The sequence below is a fragment of the Lonchura striata genome, chromosome 2, assembly GCF_046129695.1.
Source record: "Lonchura striata isolate bLonStr1 chromosome 2, bLonStr1.mat, whole genome shotgun sequence".
Classification (NCBI taxonomy): Eukaryota; Metazoa; Chordata; class Aves; order Passeriformes; family Estrildidae; genus Lonchura; species Lonchura striata.
This window is the reverse complement of record NC_134604.1, coordinates 42,494,958-42,513,943: the sequence shown is the minus strand read 5'-3', so window position 1 is coordinate 42,513,943 and position 18,986 is coordinate 42,494,958. Positions and strand designations below refer to the sequence as shown.

Below are 18,986 nucleotides of genomic sequence, written 5' to 3'. Positions count from 1 at the left end.
TGTTTGTAACAAGCCCAGCTGTATAAACATCATGAATGTGGTTGGCAAGCAAAACCCATGGCTTTAAACATTAAACTTCCTTTCCTAAATGTTTTTAAAATGTATGGTTTTAGACATAAAACTCCTTACAAATAAAAAAATTATAGTAAACTTTATTTTCATGCATTTCCATGAAGGACAAGTACCTGTACAAAAGATTTGTGATGCTTTCTCCTTCAGATAATGTCAATGCAACTTTTTAAATTAATTTAACATAATTCTGAATTCAATTCACAAAGTTATTTGAGTGCATATATGATAGGCTCTGATCTTGAAAAGAAATTTGTAAGCATCCAGATGGAAATTCCAATAGACATTGGCTCAGAAAAATGCAAGGAATCAGGAATACAGTTCAATTAGGGTGTACCTTTAGTGACTGATGCCTCTGGAAAGAGTCAAGTAATACCGCATTATATATGAATGTATCTTATGAACAATGGACACAACTCTCATATTTTTCACTGGTGCTGAAGAGACACTTTCTCTCTACCCTCGAAATCCACACCAAACCTGCCCTGTTCCTCTGTTGCCTTTCTTCTTACAATACCTAGAAAAACCAAGGCCTCCATGGGGTGAAGTACTACAGCCAGCACTGGTTTGACATGTCTAGTCTAGTGAAGAGGCTTATTATTACTCAAGAGGAGTTGAAAATACAGTGCTCTTGAGAAGTGACCAACAGAAATTCAAATCAGAAATTATGAGTCTTCATTATCAATAGTAAATGTATTAACATATATCAGAGAAAAAGGCTTGTGGAGGCAGGAAAGAGACTTGTGTGTTTCTGTTAGGCTCCTAGCCAAAATTTTCAAATCTACTCTGAACTTAAGTGTTTCAGAGGACATTATATTAATTTTTATTTCACACTACTGAAGGAGCCATTTGTCCCTCCTGAAGGTATAGAATCCACAAATTTAAAGTTCAAATTCCACTTAGATATCTAACATGCAAAATTTCTGTTTCCTTTGGGTAATTTATTCAAATTCTTGAGTCTCCAAAATTTTAGAAAGAAATGTTGGATTGCTTTATAGATAAACTATCAAATGCATTTTTCTTCTTAATGCAGATTTTTTTAACAGCTACAATTAATTATGAAAAATTACTATCCATTCATAGTGAGGGTCTTAAGTTTTAAGGATAAAGTTGCTACAGCAAAGTACTTAAACAGTAAATTGACAAGACATTGACAGACATTTTTACTATGATGGAAGAGCTGAAATAAAAACACTTTAAGGACATAACATATGAATTTTGGGGCAGACACAAGAAATAAAATACATCAAACCATACTAAGACCTACTTACGGTGTCAGAGATCCACAGTGCCACTAAGATACTATTTAAATATATTCTTGGGACTGTGTGGAATCTTAAATACTAGAATTTAAAAAGGGGTTTAAGATGATGGATGTATTAAAAAAAATAGAAAATTTTTACCTTGAATCTATTTTCCTGTGGTTTCATTTTCCCTTAGTTTTATTGTAGTGTTGACCAGCTCCTTCCCCTGAACAGTAAAGTTATGTTGGCTAGACACAAACTCATGAACTCATTGTTTGCCTACACTTTAATAGAGGTAAGTAGATATTTTGTACTTGATCTGGGCAGTCACTTTGTTTGGACCCAGAAAATTTGGATTCATGTAGCTCTTTGAAGGCTTTTCTCTCTTTCAGTTTGGCTGTGGGTGTAAGGCAGGAGTCTCTGTTTCTCCCAGGTCAGATGAGCTGTGAGCAGGAGTTCTGTCCTGGAAGGAATGGATATTGCCCAGCTTCAGACAATGTTAGAAATCTGTCTGTGGGCAGCTGAAATAACCCCAAGGTGCCTACCTCAGTGTAATAAACTGAACTGCTGTCTAGGGATTAGAGAGTGCTTTGACTTCATTGATTATAATGAGACTTCAGACACAGCACCCAGGAGGGTGCCCAAATTTAGTTCTGCAGACAAAAAGGCAGTTCATCTCTGGTGCCCTTCATCTCTGCTCCACAGTCTACAGGGTCTCACTCAGAGTCTACAGGGTTTCATTCAAACAAGAGTCACTGCCTCTTGGGAATGTTTATGTTTCTTGCTTCTGGCACTGGACCATATTGAACATCTCTGAGCTCCCCAAATACATATTTTTGCCAGCAAATGACATAGGGATACTGCTGTTTAATATAAAAAGGAGTCAGGTTGCTGTAACATCCCCTGTCATACCAGCTCAGTTGTCTTGGCCTCCCCTTTTTACCACAGGTTCCAGAGATGGAGTCCTACCTGGAGAAGCAGAACCAGAGTATTTCCATGTGTTTGGAACTACTCTGAGACTCCATTTACCCATCTGTACAATGGGCCTCAGAATAACATCCTTTTTCCCAGAGGAAACTCATCTAAATGTGATGGCACAGGCCCAGGCACTGGAAATGTTTCACTTGAAATATAACTGCCTTGTGGTAAGAAGCATTAACAAATGGGACCATTGACTTTTGCTTATTTTTCTTAAGCGAAGTGTCTGCTGTTTCAGGGTCAGTGATCATTCACCACATTCACTATATACTGTTATTTTGGGCACCAAACACAGACTGTAAATCAAAACAGGGCACCTTTCAATTATTTGTGTTAGCAAAAGGTAGGTTGAAATCACATGGTTGGCTCAATTCTTGTTTTCAAATAAATAGTACCTAAATGTTGCTTTAAGGCACTTCATTTCTCCTTGACACATCTTCCATCCCCCATTTTCCATTTTTCCTTGGGGGGTGAAGACCATTATGATTATTCCAGTCTCTGCAGTGCCTGTGTAAATTACCATCAGTCCAGCTAACTTTACCCACACCCACAAGATGACAGAATTGCAGAAATTTTGCAGTGCTTGTTGAAATCTTACTAGTCAGCAGTTTTGTGGGTTTCAGAGCTTTTAAAATAAAACTTTCCAGACTTGCTTGTTTGCACTGGGGTCAGCATAAGGTCTGTGAACCACGGCTGACTGTTTTTACCTTCATTTACACCTCTCTTCATAGTTTTAAATTAATTTTCTGCTTCAGACAGTGGCATCACCTGATCCATAGATTTTGCACCTTAGAGTGCCCAACACTGGGTGGCTTTGACATTCTTGTTTGTCAGTGCCAGCTTAAAAAATCCCTTTGTTTGAGGTTTTAAAGAGATACTATATATACAGGTAAGACCTTCAGAGGTCTCTACTTAGTTCCCAGCTCAGTCAAGACTTTATCTCCCCTTAAAAATATAATCATAGACTGCATCTATGACACTGTTTAAGAAAAAGGGGGAATAAAACTAATTTTCTTTGAGCCTTTTATTTGCTTGCTTGCATGGCCTTTCACCATTGTTGCTTTGCTTTGTCTACAGAAGACATAAATCCATGCCTCAGTTTAGGCTTCTGGCCACTGATGTTGTATAAATAACAATAAAATGTGTAAGAAAACATATAGGATTCTGTATTTTTACACTGCCAGGACTCTCAAAGGATTTAACTGAACGTTCTGAAAACATGATTCAGCCATAGTACACCCTCACATGGCTCATTGCACACAGTCTTTCAAAAAACAGGTTCAGGTTTAGCCTTTTGATTTACTCCCTGTGACAAAATAGCTACAGACTCCCTGGTAGTTTTTTTTTCTCTTTGTATGTTTTTCTACTCACATGCAGAATCTGTTCACTAGAGTGGACTAGCTCTTCATTTGTTCATTTCATTTAATTCTCCTACAGTAGTAAAGACCCAGCTTTACTCAATTTTTCTTACACAAAGAGAAGTTGTTTTCAGAAAAACTGCCTGTTCTAGTTTATTCCTTTAATTACTTTGCCCATTTTTTATAGTATTCTTTGGAAATCCCTCAGGACAGCTCTCCAAAAGCACCAAAAGCAAAGTTTTTGAAAGAGATTTCATAGTGAACTTCAAATTACTTCAGAGCATTTGTAAAAAAAAAAAATCACAGAAAGTGGAAAATCTTTCTTCCTTGCCTAATATATCATTTTCTTAATGCAGGACAATTATAATTATTACTGCTTTGTTGACTGCAGCTTAAACATTTTAAAGAACAGGTCTCCACATCTCCTGGGAGTATTGTTGGGCAGGCTAACAATGTTCTTTAATTTTACTCTTGAGCCAAGCTAAATATTTTTTTTTAGTTCTATATTTATATAATTCAAATATTGTCACAGAATATTTGGTGTCACCTTTAACTGGCAGTAAGCTGACCTATGTTTATTAAGGTAAACCTGAAACCACTGAGCAGTAACTTGGGATCATCTTCTCCTCAAGTGTAATGGACTGATCACATTTTTGCAGTAACAATTGGTTAAGAAATCTCTCCTGTTCCAGAAGCAAAGACCCCAGTGTCTGAGCTGAGAAAGAGTAGTTCTGCAGGGACTTGACACAGAATAAAAACCTTTTAACTACATCTGGTAAGGGGCAGTGATACACAAATGGCAGTATAAAACTGTGCTTTTTTATGTATAAAGAACCTAATTTCAGAGAATTTGGAATTTAGTGGAATGTTACCCATAGAGTTTTAAGCTATTCATTTCACTCATAGATTTCTAAGCTATGTCTGGTAGTGCTGTGTACAGCAATAACATTCCCAGCTTCATTGTCTCCAGGAAAGCATTGCTTACAGCCACAAGAAGCAAAAGGCAACACCACTGCTCTTAAGCTCCACACAAAACAAGCAAAATACACAGTAAACACTGCTTATCTGCTAACTGGGTGTCCCAACATTATTCAAAGCAACTATCAATACAGAAATGTTGGAGGGAAAGAAATGGGACACAGAGGTAACCTGGCAGTCTGCACTAGCAAAGGGTGCACTGGCAGTATGGATCCAGTGCTTGTCCTGAAGCACTTCAGGGGAGAACATTTCTCAGGGAGGTGGAATAACTAATCAACAGTCTTTATATCCATTGCTGAGCAAAAGCCTCAGTGCTGCTGACAGACAGTGTAAAGGACAATATACAAACTGCTTTAACAGATGTTGCCTGTTCCTAAGTGGTGTGACCATATTTAGCAGTGGCTGAGATGGGCAGAGAGGCAGAAACAGCCTACATAACAAATTCTTCTCAGCTTTATTTGCTTTTGCTGTTTGTCATCATAAAACACACAGCTATCATTGTTTGAGTAATAGAGCTTTTACACATTCAGCTTCACTGATTTTTTGTTGTTTTCCTGTTTTGTCAACAAAGGAAGATCCACATCAGGGTACTGTATTCCAGGGTGCCTGTCCCACTGTCTGCCAGAAAGTTGCCTGAGGTTTTCCATACAGGCAAAAGAAATTATCCATGAAAGAGCAAGGCAAATTCAGCAGAAACTACATCTCCTCTTGGACCTGTGCTTGTCAGCAGGTGATATGATACAAGTTATAGCAGGAGATGAGATTGTGGTGATACCTTATGGTTGAGGTATAGTAATGACCATTTCTGTCATAATGGCAGATTTTTCCTGTTATCCACTTCATAAGAAAACAAAATCACATTTTTTAGTTATTTTGACACACAGATCCATTCTCTATCTGTAGCTGGTAGATTGCCTCTCTCAAAGTATTAGCTCTCTCATTGATCTATGTTATCATCTTCTCATAAAGTAAATTAAATTCAGGCTTTTGGAAGATAAATTGTATGAATTAGTCACTCTACATGACCTGCTTTGTTAATAAAAAAATGCTTTTAAATGTTCTTAATCTATTTCCTGATATTTAGCATTTCTGTTTTTGAGTATGTCAGACAGTAAAGTATCCTGTAATATAGATAGAAATTCTCTTTAAGGATCTCTGAATTAACATTTTTGTTAATGCTATGGAGTTATAGTTCTTTACACAAGCAAAATCATATTGTATATTCTATAGTGTTATTTTACTAAAAATTGCTGTTGAAGTAGTATAATTACTGAAAAGACGCAGATTTTACTTTAAAATAAGGATCCTTGTTATGTATTTTTATTGTTTATCAAATGGTAAAAAAGCCAATTTTTCTAGCAAAGAAAAGTAAGTTATTGCAGCATTGTTGCCAGTTATTGCCAGTGGAAGTTACTGCAAAATAATCAACAAGTGTGGTTTGCTTATGCCCATTTCTTCCCGCAGTTTATGTCAATATTCAGAGACCTCATGTTTATACAAAGGTACAGTTTCAGAGCTCTCAGCTGGAGAACGGATGCCTAAACCACAGTGTTGGGGAGGAGAAACAAACCAGCCATCTAAGCATGTTTACTTCCAGCAACAAGGAAGTTCTAACTTGTCTCTAAGTGGTGACTCACTGGGTTGGGACTATAAAAGTAAAGGTAGCTGCTCTCTAAAACATCAGGGCTTCAGACTTCAGAAATCCATCATGATGCAATCAGGACTTGCTACTGTTTTCTTTTTCTTGTTGGGTTTGTCATTTTGCCTGACAATCCCTATTCCCCTTGAAGACAGCCATGAATTCACAGAAAGGGACCTTCAGTTTGCAGAGGTATGGTATAAAATAATTAATTTGCATGTTCCAGTGACAGTAAGCTGCACAGTTACAACTGTTTGGAAATCAGGCTTAATACTCCTTTTCCCCTTTTTAGCGCTATCTCAGGACACACTATGATCTCCGCCCGAATCCTGCTGGCATAATGAAGAAGAGTGGGAACACAGTCGCAGCCAAACTTCGGGAAATGCAAGCTTTTTTTGGCTTGGAGGTGACAGGAAAATTAGATGAAGAAACATATGAGCTGATGCAGAAACCAAGATGTGGCGTCCCAGATGTGGGGGAATATAACTTTTTCCCTAGAAAACTCAAATGGTCAAAAAAGAATTTGACATACAGGTAAATGCCTGGTATTTTGAGTATCATTACTGTTATTACCTTCTTTCCAGGTACGTTGTCCAATGGGTTGCTCAGTACATGAGGTTGATGTGAGAAGGGTGCATTTGAGTTTGACTAAATTAATGTTGCAGTTTAAAACGCTTACAGACCCACTTTTGGAAAGGTGCTCCCAGCTTACGTTGCAGCCCAAGGAAGTACACATTAATTTTTTCCATTGCACTTTGTCATGGAAAAGGAAATCTGGTGGGCTTTAAACTAGCAACTCCGCATTTGGCCTCCATACAGACACTCAGGACACATCCATGGTGCCAAATGAAAGAGGGGTAGGGTCCCAGATCTTCGGTCAGAGAAATCCCTGTACCATCACCTCAGAAAAGTTGACCTTAGGAGGTGAAGGTCTGACAGTTCAGAAGGTACAGCCTTCTGCTTTAATTCTGCAAGGTCATATATCTAGAGCTTTCAATAGCTACAGACTGAGTTTATCTAGCAGATTCCAAGTATGATAAAATCTCTTCATTCTATAGCTACTGATAAAAGTTTCTTTAATATGGACAATTACAGCCTATGAAAAATCACTTTGGATAATGTTTTGCTCCTCCAGGAAGTAAGGATCATGATATATTTTATATGACATAAAATTTTTGAAGTTACTGGTATGATTTTACTTACTATTGAATATATCTGTCACTTTCTAAATCCTCTGGTGCATAGAAAACCAATTACAGAAAGCTGTTGGATCATTTCAGATATCTGCATTATTTTAATGATGATAGAAATGTTTAATTTTTTTAATACTATGCAGCTGCTAAGCTCCTTGTTATGTGATAAGATCATATAAGAAAAGCAAAAACTTTTCATGAGGTGTACAGTCAGATAAAAGTGCAGTGCATATTTCTTTAATTCACACAATTTAACTGGAGATGTTAATCTGTTTGACAGAATTATGAATTACACTTCAGATCTGAGACATAATGAAGTAGACAGAGCTTTCAAAAAAGCGTTTAAAGTTTGGTCTGATGTGACTCCACTGAACTTCACCAGAATACGAAGTGGCATAGCTGATATCATGATCTCCTTTGGCACTAAAGGTAACACAGAACCAGTTGGTTTTATTTTAGAAGTAAACTATATTCCTATATACATAAAATGGATGTTTTGAATTTTGCTTTATAGAACATGGTGACTTCTACCCTTTTGATGGACCCTCTGGATTACTGGCACATGCTTTTCCCCCGGGCCCAGACTATGGAGGAGATGCTCATTTTGATGATGATGAAGTTTGGTCAGATGATTCTAAAGGTAATAGAAGTTCCTGAGATTATTTGAAATTATGATAGATGGAAAATTTATCCCTGTTTGATATCTGTAGACTGTTTTGCCGTTGACTGTTTGTTCATCATTATGTTCACTGTTCACACATAGAATGCTGAGTTTAACCTCCAGTCATAAATGGGAGTTTAACACGTGCTTAGCATAAATTTTAAGATATAACATTCCTAAGTGAAGTGATTACAAAAAAATTACACAATCAAGATTTTGTCATTTTGGCATCTCACTAAAGGCAGCTAGTTCTGATCACAGACTGATGGGCACTGTCTTACTGAAGGCTATAGCAGACATACCTCAGCTGGACACTGCTTGCATTTAATTTGAAAATTCATCACCTTGCCTATTCCGGACAGAATTTAAAAGAACAAAACACTATTTTTTTCAGCGCTGGATTAGGTCACCCTCCTGGCATTAATGCTAATTTCTGCAATAATGGACTCTCTTCCTCAGATGAATTCCCAACAAAATGTTCTTGATTTGAGTAAGACCAAGACTTCACCTTAGATCTTTCCAGTGTTGCTAAGAAATTTCAAGAAATGTAAATCTCCTTACATAGTAACACTGTCATGAAAGAGTTAGGCTGAACACCAGCTATGAGACACTAGATCTCTTAGGCCCTTATTAATATCTATCATAGTTCAAAAATCACAAGCAATTATATCTAGTAGAAGGTGTCCCTGCTCAAGGCAGGGGGTTGGAACTAGGTGGTCTTTAAGGTCCCAAACTTTACTATGACTTCATGAATTATGCAGAATTTTTCCTTATATTCAGTTGTGTCATTCATTGTCTCATATGTTAAAGCACAGTGTCAAGTATGGTGATGCAAGGAGATACACATTTTACTTTTGCTGTGGTTTGTTATAGGCTATAACTTGTTTCTTGTTGCTGCCCATGAATTTGGTCATTCACTGGGACTTGAACACTCTAGAGACCCTGGAGCTTTGATGTTCCCAATCTACACATACACTGGAAAATCTGGTTTTGTGCTTCCTGATGATGATGTGCAAGGGATCCAAGAACTCTATGGTAAATCTGTATAATATATAGTATTTATCTCCTCTATCATTATAGCCTGCTGCAGATGCACTGCACTGTTACTGTGAGCTGTATGTGTTCAGTAACAACAGTCATGATCAGTTAAGAAGGATTCACTGGAACAGGAGATGCTTAGATTTAGTAGTTGAGAGGGGAGAAAAAATAACTAATACTGCAGAGAACAGCTGGTCTTCACTGACCTCTTTCCTTTAGTGGTAGGTGATGGGGACCAGAGTCCTTCTACTTTTTGACCTGCCTGAAAAGAGAAGGTAAAACAGAGTCTAAAGGTAGAAACAGAACTATCCATGTTTCATTATGAAAAGCATAAGATTTTTGAGGACCTTCAAAACTTGGGATAAAGAAAGCAAGTTTATTTAACACCTTTGCTGCACACTTGAACTGCAAAGTTCATAAATTAATTTGGCTAGAGGAAAGAGACAATACATTTTTCTGTAAATTTTTTTTACCTGTTATGTTTGTATTCATTATGATCTTGGGAGATCTTCCATTTTCTGTTCAATACCATGATCAATAGACAGCAAATTAACATTGTCATGCAATATCATTCCAGGTGCTGGAGACAAAGATCCCAACCCAAAACATCCCAAAACACCAGAGAAATGTGATGTAGAATTATCACTTGATGCAATAACAGAACTTCGTGGAGAAATGCTGGTCTTCAAGGACAGGTAAAGACACTTTCACATCAAGGATGGTGGGTACTGGATAAAGTTTGAGCAACCAAAAACACCCTTTCAGGTTTTGTTACTAAAGATTTTGGTAAGTATGCATTTAAAAGAGCACCAATCAATATAGATATCTGTTAAGAAATTGCATCATATATCTTTTTATGTGGGATTTATAATGCAGCTACAGACTTGACTTCCCAGCAATATGAAGATAATATGGCTGAAGACTGACACTTTTGTTCACATTTTTAAATTCATGGGATTTTCTTCAACATGCATAAATCTGCTAATTTTATTTGGGTGAAGTTGTACTGCATTCAGGAGCTTCACATGGGACAGCAGTGTTTCTCTTATTCTAAAAGAAAGAAGCTTAAAATTTGTTATTGTTTGAGATGATCACTGTGTGAGTGACAGAAATGGTCTGCAACTGATGGCTGTGAGGAAAGGAAAGGAAAGGTCTAAGAGGGGCTCAGTCTATTCAATATTCTGTGATATGAAAATCATTAATTCACCAGTAATTTATTTTAACTATTGTAAAGATACTTGTCTTAACAAAGATATTGCTATTCTACAGTATGACAAGAAACATAAAATATATCTTCCTTTTCTGAACTAGGTTTTTCTGGCGACTGCACCCTCAGATGGTAGAGGCAGAACTAGTGTTACTTAAGTCCTTTTGGCCAGAGCTTCCAAATAAAATAGATGCAGCTTATGAAAATCCCATCAAAGATCTTGTGTTCATGTTTAAAGGTGAGTTTTCAATTTTGTTGTTGGCAGAAAAATACACATATTAACTCAAGCTCAACAGGTGGTATAGAGGTAATCAATTGAAGAATAAAACATCCTACCTTCCTTGCTCGAAAAACAAACGGTTTCACCTCATGCACATCTATAAAATTTTCAGTGAGTTAGGAGACGTACAATTTAATTAGGATGCCCAGAATCATAGTATAAATAATCTAATACCTACTGAGTATGTGACCTAACAATCTGTTTGTTTCTATGAAAATAGGGGTCACGGTTTCCTCATTTTATTCTTTTCTCACAGCTGAGTCCTTGCAAAAGACTCACTCATACTTTGTTCATATTTTCAGGAAAGAAAGTCTGGGCTTTGAATGGTTACGACATAGTTGAAGACTTCCCTAAAAAGATATATGAAATGGGATTCCCAAAAGAAATGAGAAGAATAGATGCAGCTGTCCATGTTAAAGATACTGGCAAGACTCTCTTTTTTACTGGAAATAAGTACTGGAGGTAAGCTGGAGACAGGTCAGTTTTGGTGTCCCTAGTCATAACCTGTCCAGCTGTATGAAAAGATCAGGAGTTTGGTTCAAACCAGGCATTTGGCCAATCCATTCTGTGATTTTCATTGGTGCTACAGCTCTCTACAACATGTTGTAAAGGTGTATGCAAGGCTTTTACAAAAATATGGGCACAGATTTTAAAAGCTGAATGAGTGTAAGGAAATGAGAACAAAGTGCTCTAATATGGGAGAATTTCTAATGTGGTCATGCCTGCTAGACAAATTTCCCATCTTGCCTCCTTGAGTTGCTTGTGTGACATGCAATGGTATCAGTCCCACCCTAAGGTGTCTCTTTTTTACTGTCCATGAGTGGGGCTCACGCATAATTAAGACATTACCACCCCTTCCCACTATCGCTGGGTCAAGCAGCCTCAGGATAGGTTCATAGTACCAATACATCCAGGTACAGTTATCTCCATATAACACATACTTTATAGATCAATTCTGAAAACTTAGCTCTATTTGCTTTGTGTTCATTCCACTTCTGGTGCAGGTGTGCCATCTATCACCCTGTGTTTTACCATTGCACTAGACAGAAAGCACCCAAAGACTGATGGCTTGCTTTGGGTGCGGGTAACTTCAACACATATAAAGGGCACAGGCCAAACTCCCAGGCTGTTCCAATCTCCTGATTTTTTTTATTTTGTTTTCAATATAGTTATGATGAAGAGGCAGAGGTTATGGACACAGGCTACCCCAGGCTCATAGAGGAAGAATTTGCAGGAATTGGTGATAAAGTGGATGCAGTCTATGAAAGAAATGGTATGTAATCTGATAATGAAGCTTTATTACAATTAATTGCCCTTGAAACTTGAGATTAATGTCTTGTAGAAAATGATGCATATATAATTTAAATTTCTTCACATCAAAACTTCTGTTTTTGACTGAGTCAGTTTTCTGATCTAAATTATGCTCTGGCCAAAAAAAGAGCTCCTTGTTTAGGGAACCTAAAGTGACATGCTTATAGTAGAAGTATTGTAATGTAATACCTGGAGCCCATTCCTATCCAGCTTTTCAGGAGTGTTTCTGAGTCAGTGTCTTAAAATGCCAACCCTGTATCTTCCTGATCAAGTGCAATTAGAATTTGACACAAGATTAAAGAATATCAGTACTTTTAAAACTCTGATCCATTTCATTCTAAATGGAATGAGGATCTTTAAAAAATTTAGCTCAGCATTCTAAATATGAAAATATTGCACTTGAATTATTAAAAATGTAAGCAACATAATTACTATTTTAATAATAATTTTGATATGACACCACAATTTCTTAATTCTAATTCTAGAATTAGAATATTTCTAATTCTTTTAAACTTTCTTTTTCCATAGGTTACCTCTACTTCTTCAATGGACCACTGCAGTTCGAATACAGCATCTGGAGTCAAAGAATTGTCCGTGTTCTGCATACTAACTCCTTGTTTTGGTGCTAATTACAGCTGAGTGCCATGTCATAGGCTGCAGAGCAGCTTGTAGTGTATGGGAATATTAGTAAAGTGGGCATTTAGGTGTACCAAAGGACAGCAAGGTTCTATGAACAAGTACTAGTCTACCTACAACCAAATGTACACTGTACATATGGACTTATACAGCTGCATGTCAGTCTGGAATTGATTTAACTTAATAGGAAAGGAGAAAATAAATTGTTAGCATTTCAAGGTGCATTACACCATTTAAAATTTGTCTAGTATTGAAGTGATGCTGGATACATCACACACTTTCATGAACACTACTAATTCCCAGTATTCTGAGCACATCTAGCACCTTTCAAGGATCTCTCAGCATATCCCAAGAAATAGACCTGGTAAACCCAGGAGCTTTATGCTTTTAAACTAATTCTTCTTCCCTTTTTGAAATTCCTTTTAACATACTGGGAATTCAGATGTGTAATGAATGAGTGAGGAATGTATGGTGACTCCCTGAGCAAGTAACACCAGGCAGCAATGATGACATTTGGGAATTCAAAAGTATTTGACTATACTGAATGGGAATATCCCCCAGGAAGCAGATGCCTATGCCATCTTCAGAACAAGGAGAAGGTACAGAAACAGTGAGATGTCATTCCAAAGCAGACAGGAAAGCAGAAAAAGGGAAAAGTACTCCCTGGAGAAATGAGAAATTGTAAACCTGTATGATACTGGGAAAACCAGAAGGAAGCAGCTACAAGAGAATCATGCATATTCAAACTGTGCATGATGCTACACCTGGTATCAAAGTTCAGATATTTTCAGCTGGTGTTAACTGAAGTGACATTTACAGAGGTTATACCTGTGCCAGAAGAGAACCTGAACATCCAAAGCAGAATATTGAAAATAATATATTTTTTCATGTTGGCCACTCTTTTAATATCTATATTAGTTTTTTTCAGTATATTGTAATATTTTGTTTTGTTCTGTTCTGGTTTTTTTTTAATCAATGCAAATTATGTGAGACTGTGATTATTTTGATTTTTTAAAAATAATATTAAATAAACTGGAGAAATAAATTGACATTGTAAAATTACTTAATTTTTTTTTATGCTACCTGTCACAGAAGCAATACAGAGCTATTGGGCAAAATAAATCAAGATCCCTAACCTATGCATTTTATTCATTAAGATTTTCACCTCTGTTTAAAAATAAAATTTACTTTTTGCCACTTCAAGAAAAATAATTTTATGGAAAAGAGGAAAGACAGAAGAGTGAAAAACATAAACACCCCTCAAATCTGCAAAATAAGAACTAAGTTTGAATTAGGCCTTATCATTACAGAAAGAATGAGAAACTATCAAGATATACTGGTAAAAACATCTTAGTTTGTATGTTAAATATTAGCAATTAATTAAAACTACATTGTCCTGTTCTTTCTTCTCAAAAAGAACCCCTAAGTTGATCACTCAGCCAGGCCTGCCAAGCAAAGCTCACCAACAATTAATATCTTTAAACAGACATAAATAACCAGGCTTACCTAGTGGTGGGCTAGGTGTGGTTAATTCTGTTGCTCACACAACATAGATGGTTGGTTGCAATAACCTAACATATTGAGAGCTCTCTTCTGAACATAAAATTGTGAGCTGGTGAATTCCAGACCTTATTATGCTTAAAAGAAATGCATGAAACCAGAACAGGGAAAAACCTATGCAAAATGAAAAACTTAAAGTGAACTTAAATAAAAGTTCATTTTATAATAAAATATTGAGAAAACTGCCAGGGAAAAAGTCAGTACAATTCTCTAAGCATAACAAACAGAATTTGGTTCAATTACATATAAAAAGTTTTGACAGAGTGTGCCTGAAAAAATATGTTTGATATTGGGCTGAAGTTTCACTTTGTTACTTTGGCAGTGCAGTAAAGCTTTGGACATAGTCCTCATTTTTCTCAGTAAAAAGACGCACTGAAAAATTTTATCAAAATAATAATGAATCTTCCATAAGGGCCAGCTGTTGAGTCTGAGTCTTCTGTGTTTCAAAGGTTTGACATGAGCTGTGCTGGGTAAAGGAATGCAAATGTGGACAGGGAAGCAAGGAGAAGCAATGAATGGCTTTCACATCTATGTGAATTTCTGTTAACATTGAACATTTGTCAGGGGAAAAAGGTACTGCATAGGAAGCTGGACCTTCAAAAGCCTTCAGCATGATCATATCCAGCTGCTATCCAGCCCAAACAGACAGATTCCTGTTAGCTGCTTGGCTGACTGGAAGCAGCCTTTGACACAAGTCCAAGCACGGCTCCAGCTTCTGTGTCCACATCCCCAGCGAGAGATGGGAGCTGTTCTGTGGTTAACTCTACCTCAGCTGAGGAAAGTACCGGGCTGCCAGTTCCTGGCATTTGGTTGAGCAAAACAAAATGGAAAAAATTTCTTGTGCTGTGAAAATAGAAGGCTGAGATCAGAGCCAGAGGGATCCTGTTGCTGCTGTCAGCCAAACACGAAAACTCTCCACAATACCTTGTGCCCTGGGATCCACTGCCACCACATGAGAATAACATTGCACAGGTGACTGGTGAGAATCACATGGAATGTCACCCAAGACTGTTAAGAATTGAAGTATTTTTCCAGAGGCAGAAACTGAATTGACTGGTTTCCCTGAGATGTGAGTGGGGAAAGGACCATAAGGAGGCTGAAGCAGCTATGTCCCAGGATGTAATACAAGCAGAACTAATAACTTCCTACCAGGTTGCCAGTTTTTTATGTGGAACTACATAAATCCACCTAGTACTAGGGAATGGACAGAATTGTCAGTACCTAATAGTAGAAACTTATCAGGGAGGTTTAAGTTGGATATTAGGAAAAGGTTCTTCACCCAGAGCATGGCTGGGGACTGGACCAGGCTCCCCAAGAAAGTGGTCACAGTGTCAGCCTGACAGAGCTCAAGGAGCACTTGAACAATGCTCTCAGGCACATGGTGTGACTCTTGGGGATGTCCTGTGCAGAGCCAGGAGTTGGACTAGATCTTTGTGGATCCTTCCTACTCAGCACATTCTGTGATTTTGTGATTCTGTGATTCTGTGATTGATTCTGTGATTCTGTGACTACTACATGAACATTGATTAATGTGTCTTTTAAATCCATGTTGATCTCTGCTATGAATGGTGATTTGAAAGAGAACAAAGGATAAGGCAAGAAAAGGAATCTGTCGGATTCTCCTCAGGGAGCTTTCTGTCCTGATAGCATGATCCTGAACAAGGAGGATTTAGAGAATGCAAATATATATTCCAGGTGAGGAAAAAAGTAAGCAAACATAATTTAAACTTTCCAAAGCGAGAAATTAAGCAACAATGTAAGAATTTCCATGAACTACTAGTACCTGAGGAACTTGAGGAGGAATTCAAAGTTATAAGAATGGGGTATTTTTTCGTAGCATAATCTCCAGAAATCTATTCTAAAGACACTAGATGGCAGTGACAGCTTTGCTTCTTAGAGACTTTGCACAGAATTTAAAATTGTAATGGTGAGTAAGGAAGCCACAACTATACTGAGTTCTTACATTTTGTGAAGGCATAAAAAACCCCAACACTAATAAAGAGAATTTAAATATTTCTTCTATTGAAATGCAGATCACTGAGTAAAAAGGATATAATAATGTTCAGGAAGCTTCTAGATATATTCACTATCAGGGATACTAATTTTTTAGTCTTTTCCAGAATTCAATGCAAACACTTCAAACAGCACACCTTTGTCCTAGGCACAATGTAACCCCTTAGTCTAACCTCATTCACCGGAAAATTACACATGCACATGTATAGATATGTTCTAACTTCCTGGGAACATTTTAACCCTTCATAAAGCCTTACTGAGTCTAGAGAGGAGAATCTATTGTTTCAGTATTTTCTCAGACTGGCTTAAACAAGAATTTAGACCTCAGCCTTCAGCCTAGGTCAAAGAACTGCACAGTCAGTTCTTTTGTGGTGGGTGTGTGTTCACTGGTTCTGTTGGAGATGTTTTCTGTTCACACATATACAATTAAACAATACTTTGTGGAAATATTGATGGCCCACTAACCAGAAAGCTTATCTGGGATGTAGGATCAAGACCTTCTGTCAATTATTTTTAGGGGTTTTTGCACAAAGAGAGGTGTCTGCACACACTGTGAGTCTGTACCAGTTTTGGGGTTTGGTGGTTCTGCTGCTTCTGATGAAAAACATTTCCAAGTTCCTCAGTAATTCTCCCTGAGATGATGCAGAGGGTACAAAGCCCACACAGATTACCTCCAGCCTATGATTCTTCTCTTTCCTGCTTAACACAGGGGATGTGTACATCCATTTTAGTCACAGCCTTTTGATTATATACTGTAGTTTGAATTTCCAAGCAGTGCTGTTCAGGACTACCTCTGGCACTCACTTTACCTATCTGCCAAGTGCTGTGCTATAGAGAGTGTGCTCTGCCCCTGCCCCTTTACTCACAGAAAATGGATCAAAGAATATCTTCCTCTAAGGAAACTCTTACCAGGAAGCAGACAAGCAACTTTCAGTTCCTTATTTAAATGTCATATAAAAATTTTCCTACTGCCACAGTAATACAGGATGGTGCATTTCTGTGTACATTGGAATGAGCCATCCATGTTGTGTCTTGACTTTTTGTTGGACTACACCAGAATCCTACCACTGGGCAGGAGGAGCCTGATGGAGCAGTGTCCTCAGAATAGTCACATCCATACTCTGTAGACACTGCTGGACCTTACATGCTCTTACGTGATCCTGTTCTGGTCTTCTTAAAAGAGGTAGTTGGGTCATTCCCAGGACCAAGTGTTGCTTTCTTAGCCCAAATGATACTATTACAGCCTCTGTAATCTCTCTGTAATCTCTCTGTAATCTCACAGGGATTACCACCCTATGAAGAAAGAAAAAAAATTATTTTTATTTCTGCATGATTTTTGTTGTGTGAACATATCCTTCACAGGAAGAAAAAAATTATATAGCCCTCCTCAGAGATTGTCATCCTAAGAAGAACTTGAGAAAGTCTGTTGGGAATCAGCCATGTCTGAAGGGTCTGGAGTTGACAGTGTCCTTCCCACTATCTGTTTATCTAGAAAATGTCCTTTTCAGACTCAGCTCAGACTGTTCTACAATTCTATGATTATATGGTTAAATTAATGGTTCCAGGTTGTTTTCAGGAGAATCAGAAGATTTTATAAATCTTACTCCTGGTCCAAATTATGTGCTATTTTGCTATAGCACATTGGTGGTACAATGGCAAATAAATCAGGCAGAGCTGCATGATGGGGTCAAAAACCATCAGTGGTGCAGAGAAGACAGGATGAGATAAGTGTCAGAAAAAACTTGGTCATGAAAGCTGCAAGGGCCCATGGGATGAAACGTCATGTTTGAGGTCTCCCAAGGGAAGCTGCAGTACAAATAAGCCAGGACAGAGTGGTCTGTGCAGTGCCACAGTGCAGTTTCATCAAGGGGCAGCCAGGATGTGCCAGGCAGCTGGAACAGCTGAGCTTGGTAAAATGCTTGCTCTCATCCTAGTTACATATTCTGATATGTTGGTCTCAGTTGATTAGACTAGACCCTACAGGCAAAAACAATAAAGGAAAGCTATTTTCATTATTCTAGCTGAGCCTAAACACAAGGTTGGTTTATGTCTCAAAGTAGCCCATATCAGAGAGTAAGCTGATAGCTGGGCTATCCAGCTGTACTTTCCAGGAATCACCCAAGGACTCTTCCAAGTGAAAAGTTTGGGTCTGTAACACTAATAATTTAGCACTTTTTTTTACTTTTTTTTTTTTTTTTTTTTTTTTTTTTTTTTTTTTTTTTTTGAGAAAATGCTTTGGGAAGATTTTTGTAGTTCCAATGTAGATAGTCTGCACCAAAACACAGGGAAAGAAGCTCCAGTAGGGTCACTTGGCTCACCAATTATCTTGTATATGAGTACATATTTCCAACACTGAGGTCAATTTCTGATTAAGAGAGACAAAAATTAAATTGCACACTCAACAGCACAACAGAAATGTCCTGTCTAAAATTCTGTTGAAAATCATGGTGCAGGAAATAAAATTCACCCAGGTCTATCTGCAGTGGTAGAAAACAGTGGATGACATTGCAACAGGGAGATAGAGATCTATAACAGGAGAATGAGGATGTAGTAGGAAATAAAAAGCAAGTGATAGCATCAGCTTATTTCCAATTACTGTATTTGTATAATCAATATTAGTATCTGGAACACTTCAGATACTAATATTAAAAAAGAAGTAATCAATAAATGTCTGTTAGGATCTGAACCAAGATTCAAACAAAACAAAAATCTTAACATAGACTTCACTTGGTTTTGGTTCAGGGAATAATTGCCGAGATAACAGCTGCTTTGCAAACTGCTTTGGGAAATCATTGCTCTCATATAAGCAGTCTCAAAGTTA

The 18,986-nt window shown here is 37.5% G+C and overlaps 1 protein-coding gene across 1 annotated transcript; it reads left to right on the top strand.

The window, feature by feature from the left end:
• Positions 1-6,154: 6,154 nt before the first annotated feature.
• On the top strand, positions 6,155-12,777 carry LOC110470056 (collagenase 3). Its single transcript, XM_021529406.3, has 10 exons — positions 6,155-6,458; positions 6,559-6,800; positions 7,740-7,888; positions 7,974-8,099; positions 8,994-9,155; positions 9,736-9,853; positions 10,470-10,603; positions 10,948-11,107; positions 11,815-11,918; positions 12,485-12,777. Exons 1-10 carry the CDS (start codon positions 6,162-6,164, stop codon positions 12,583-12,585), a joined length of 1,593 nt encoding a protein of 530 aa, XP_021385081.2. The 5' UTR covers positions 6,155-6,161; the 3' UTR covers positions 12,586-12,777.
• Positions 12,778-18,986: the final 6,209 nt, after the last annotated feature.

What these genes read in the sequence shown, in the direction of transcription:
- LOC110470056 (XM_021529406.3), top strand. Translation starts at nt 6,162, where the DNA reads ATGCCTAAACCACAGTGTTGGGGAGGAGAAACAAACCAGCCATCTAAG. An exon ending in GGGACCTTCAGTTTGCAGAG is followed by an intron (nt 6,459 to 6,558) that starts GTATGGTATAAA and finishes TCCCCTTTTTAG; the next exon opens with CGCTATCTCAGGACACACTA. An exon ending in TCTTGTGTTCATGTTTAAAG is followed by an intron (nt 10,604 to 10,947) that starts GTGAGTTTTCAA and finishes TCATATTTTCAG; the next exon opens with GAAAGAAAGTCTGGGCTTTG.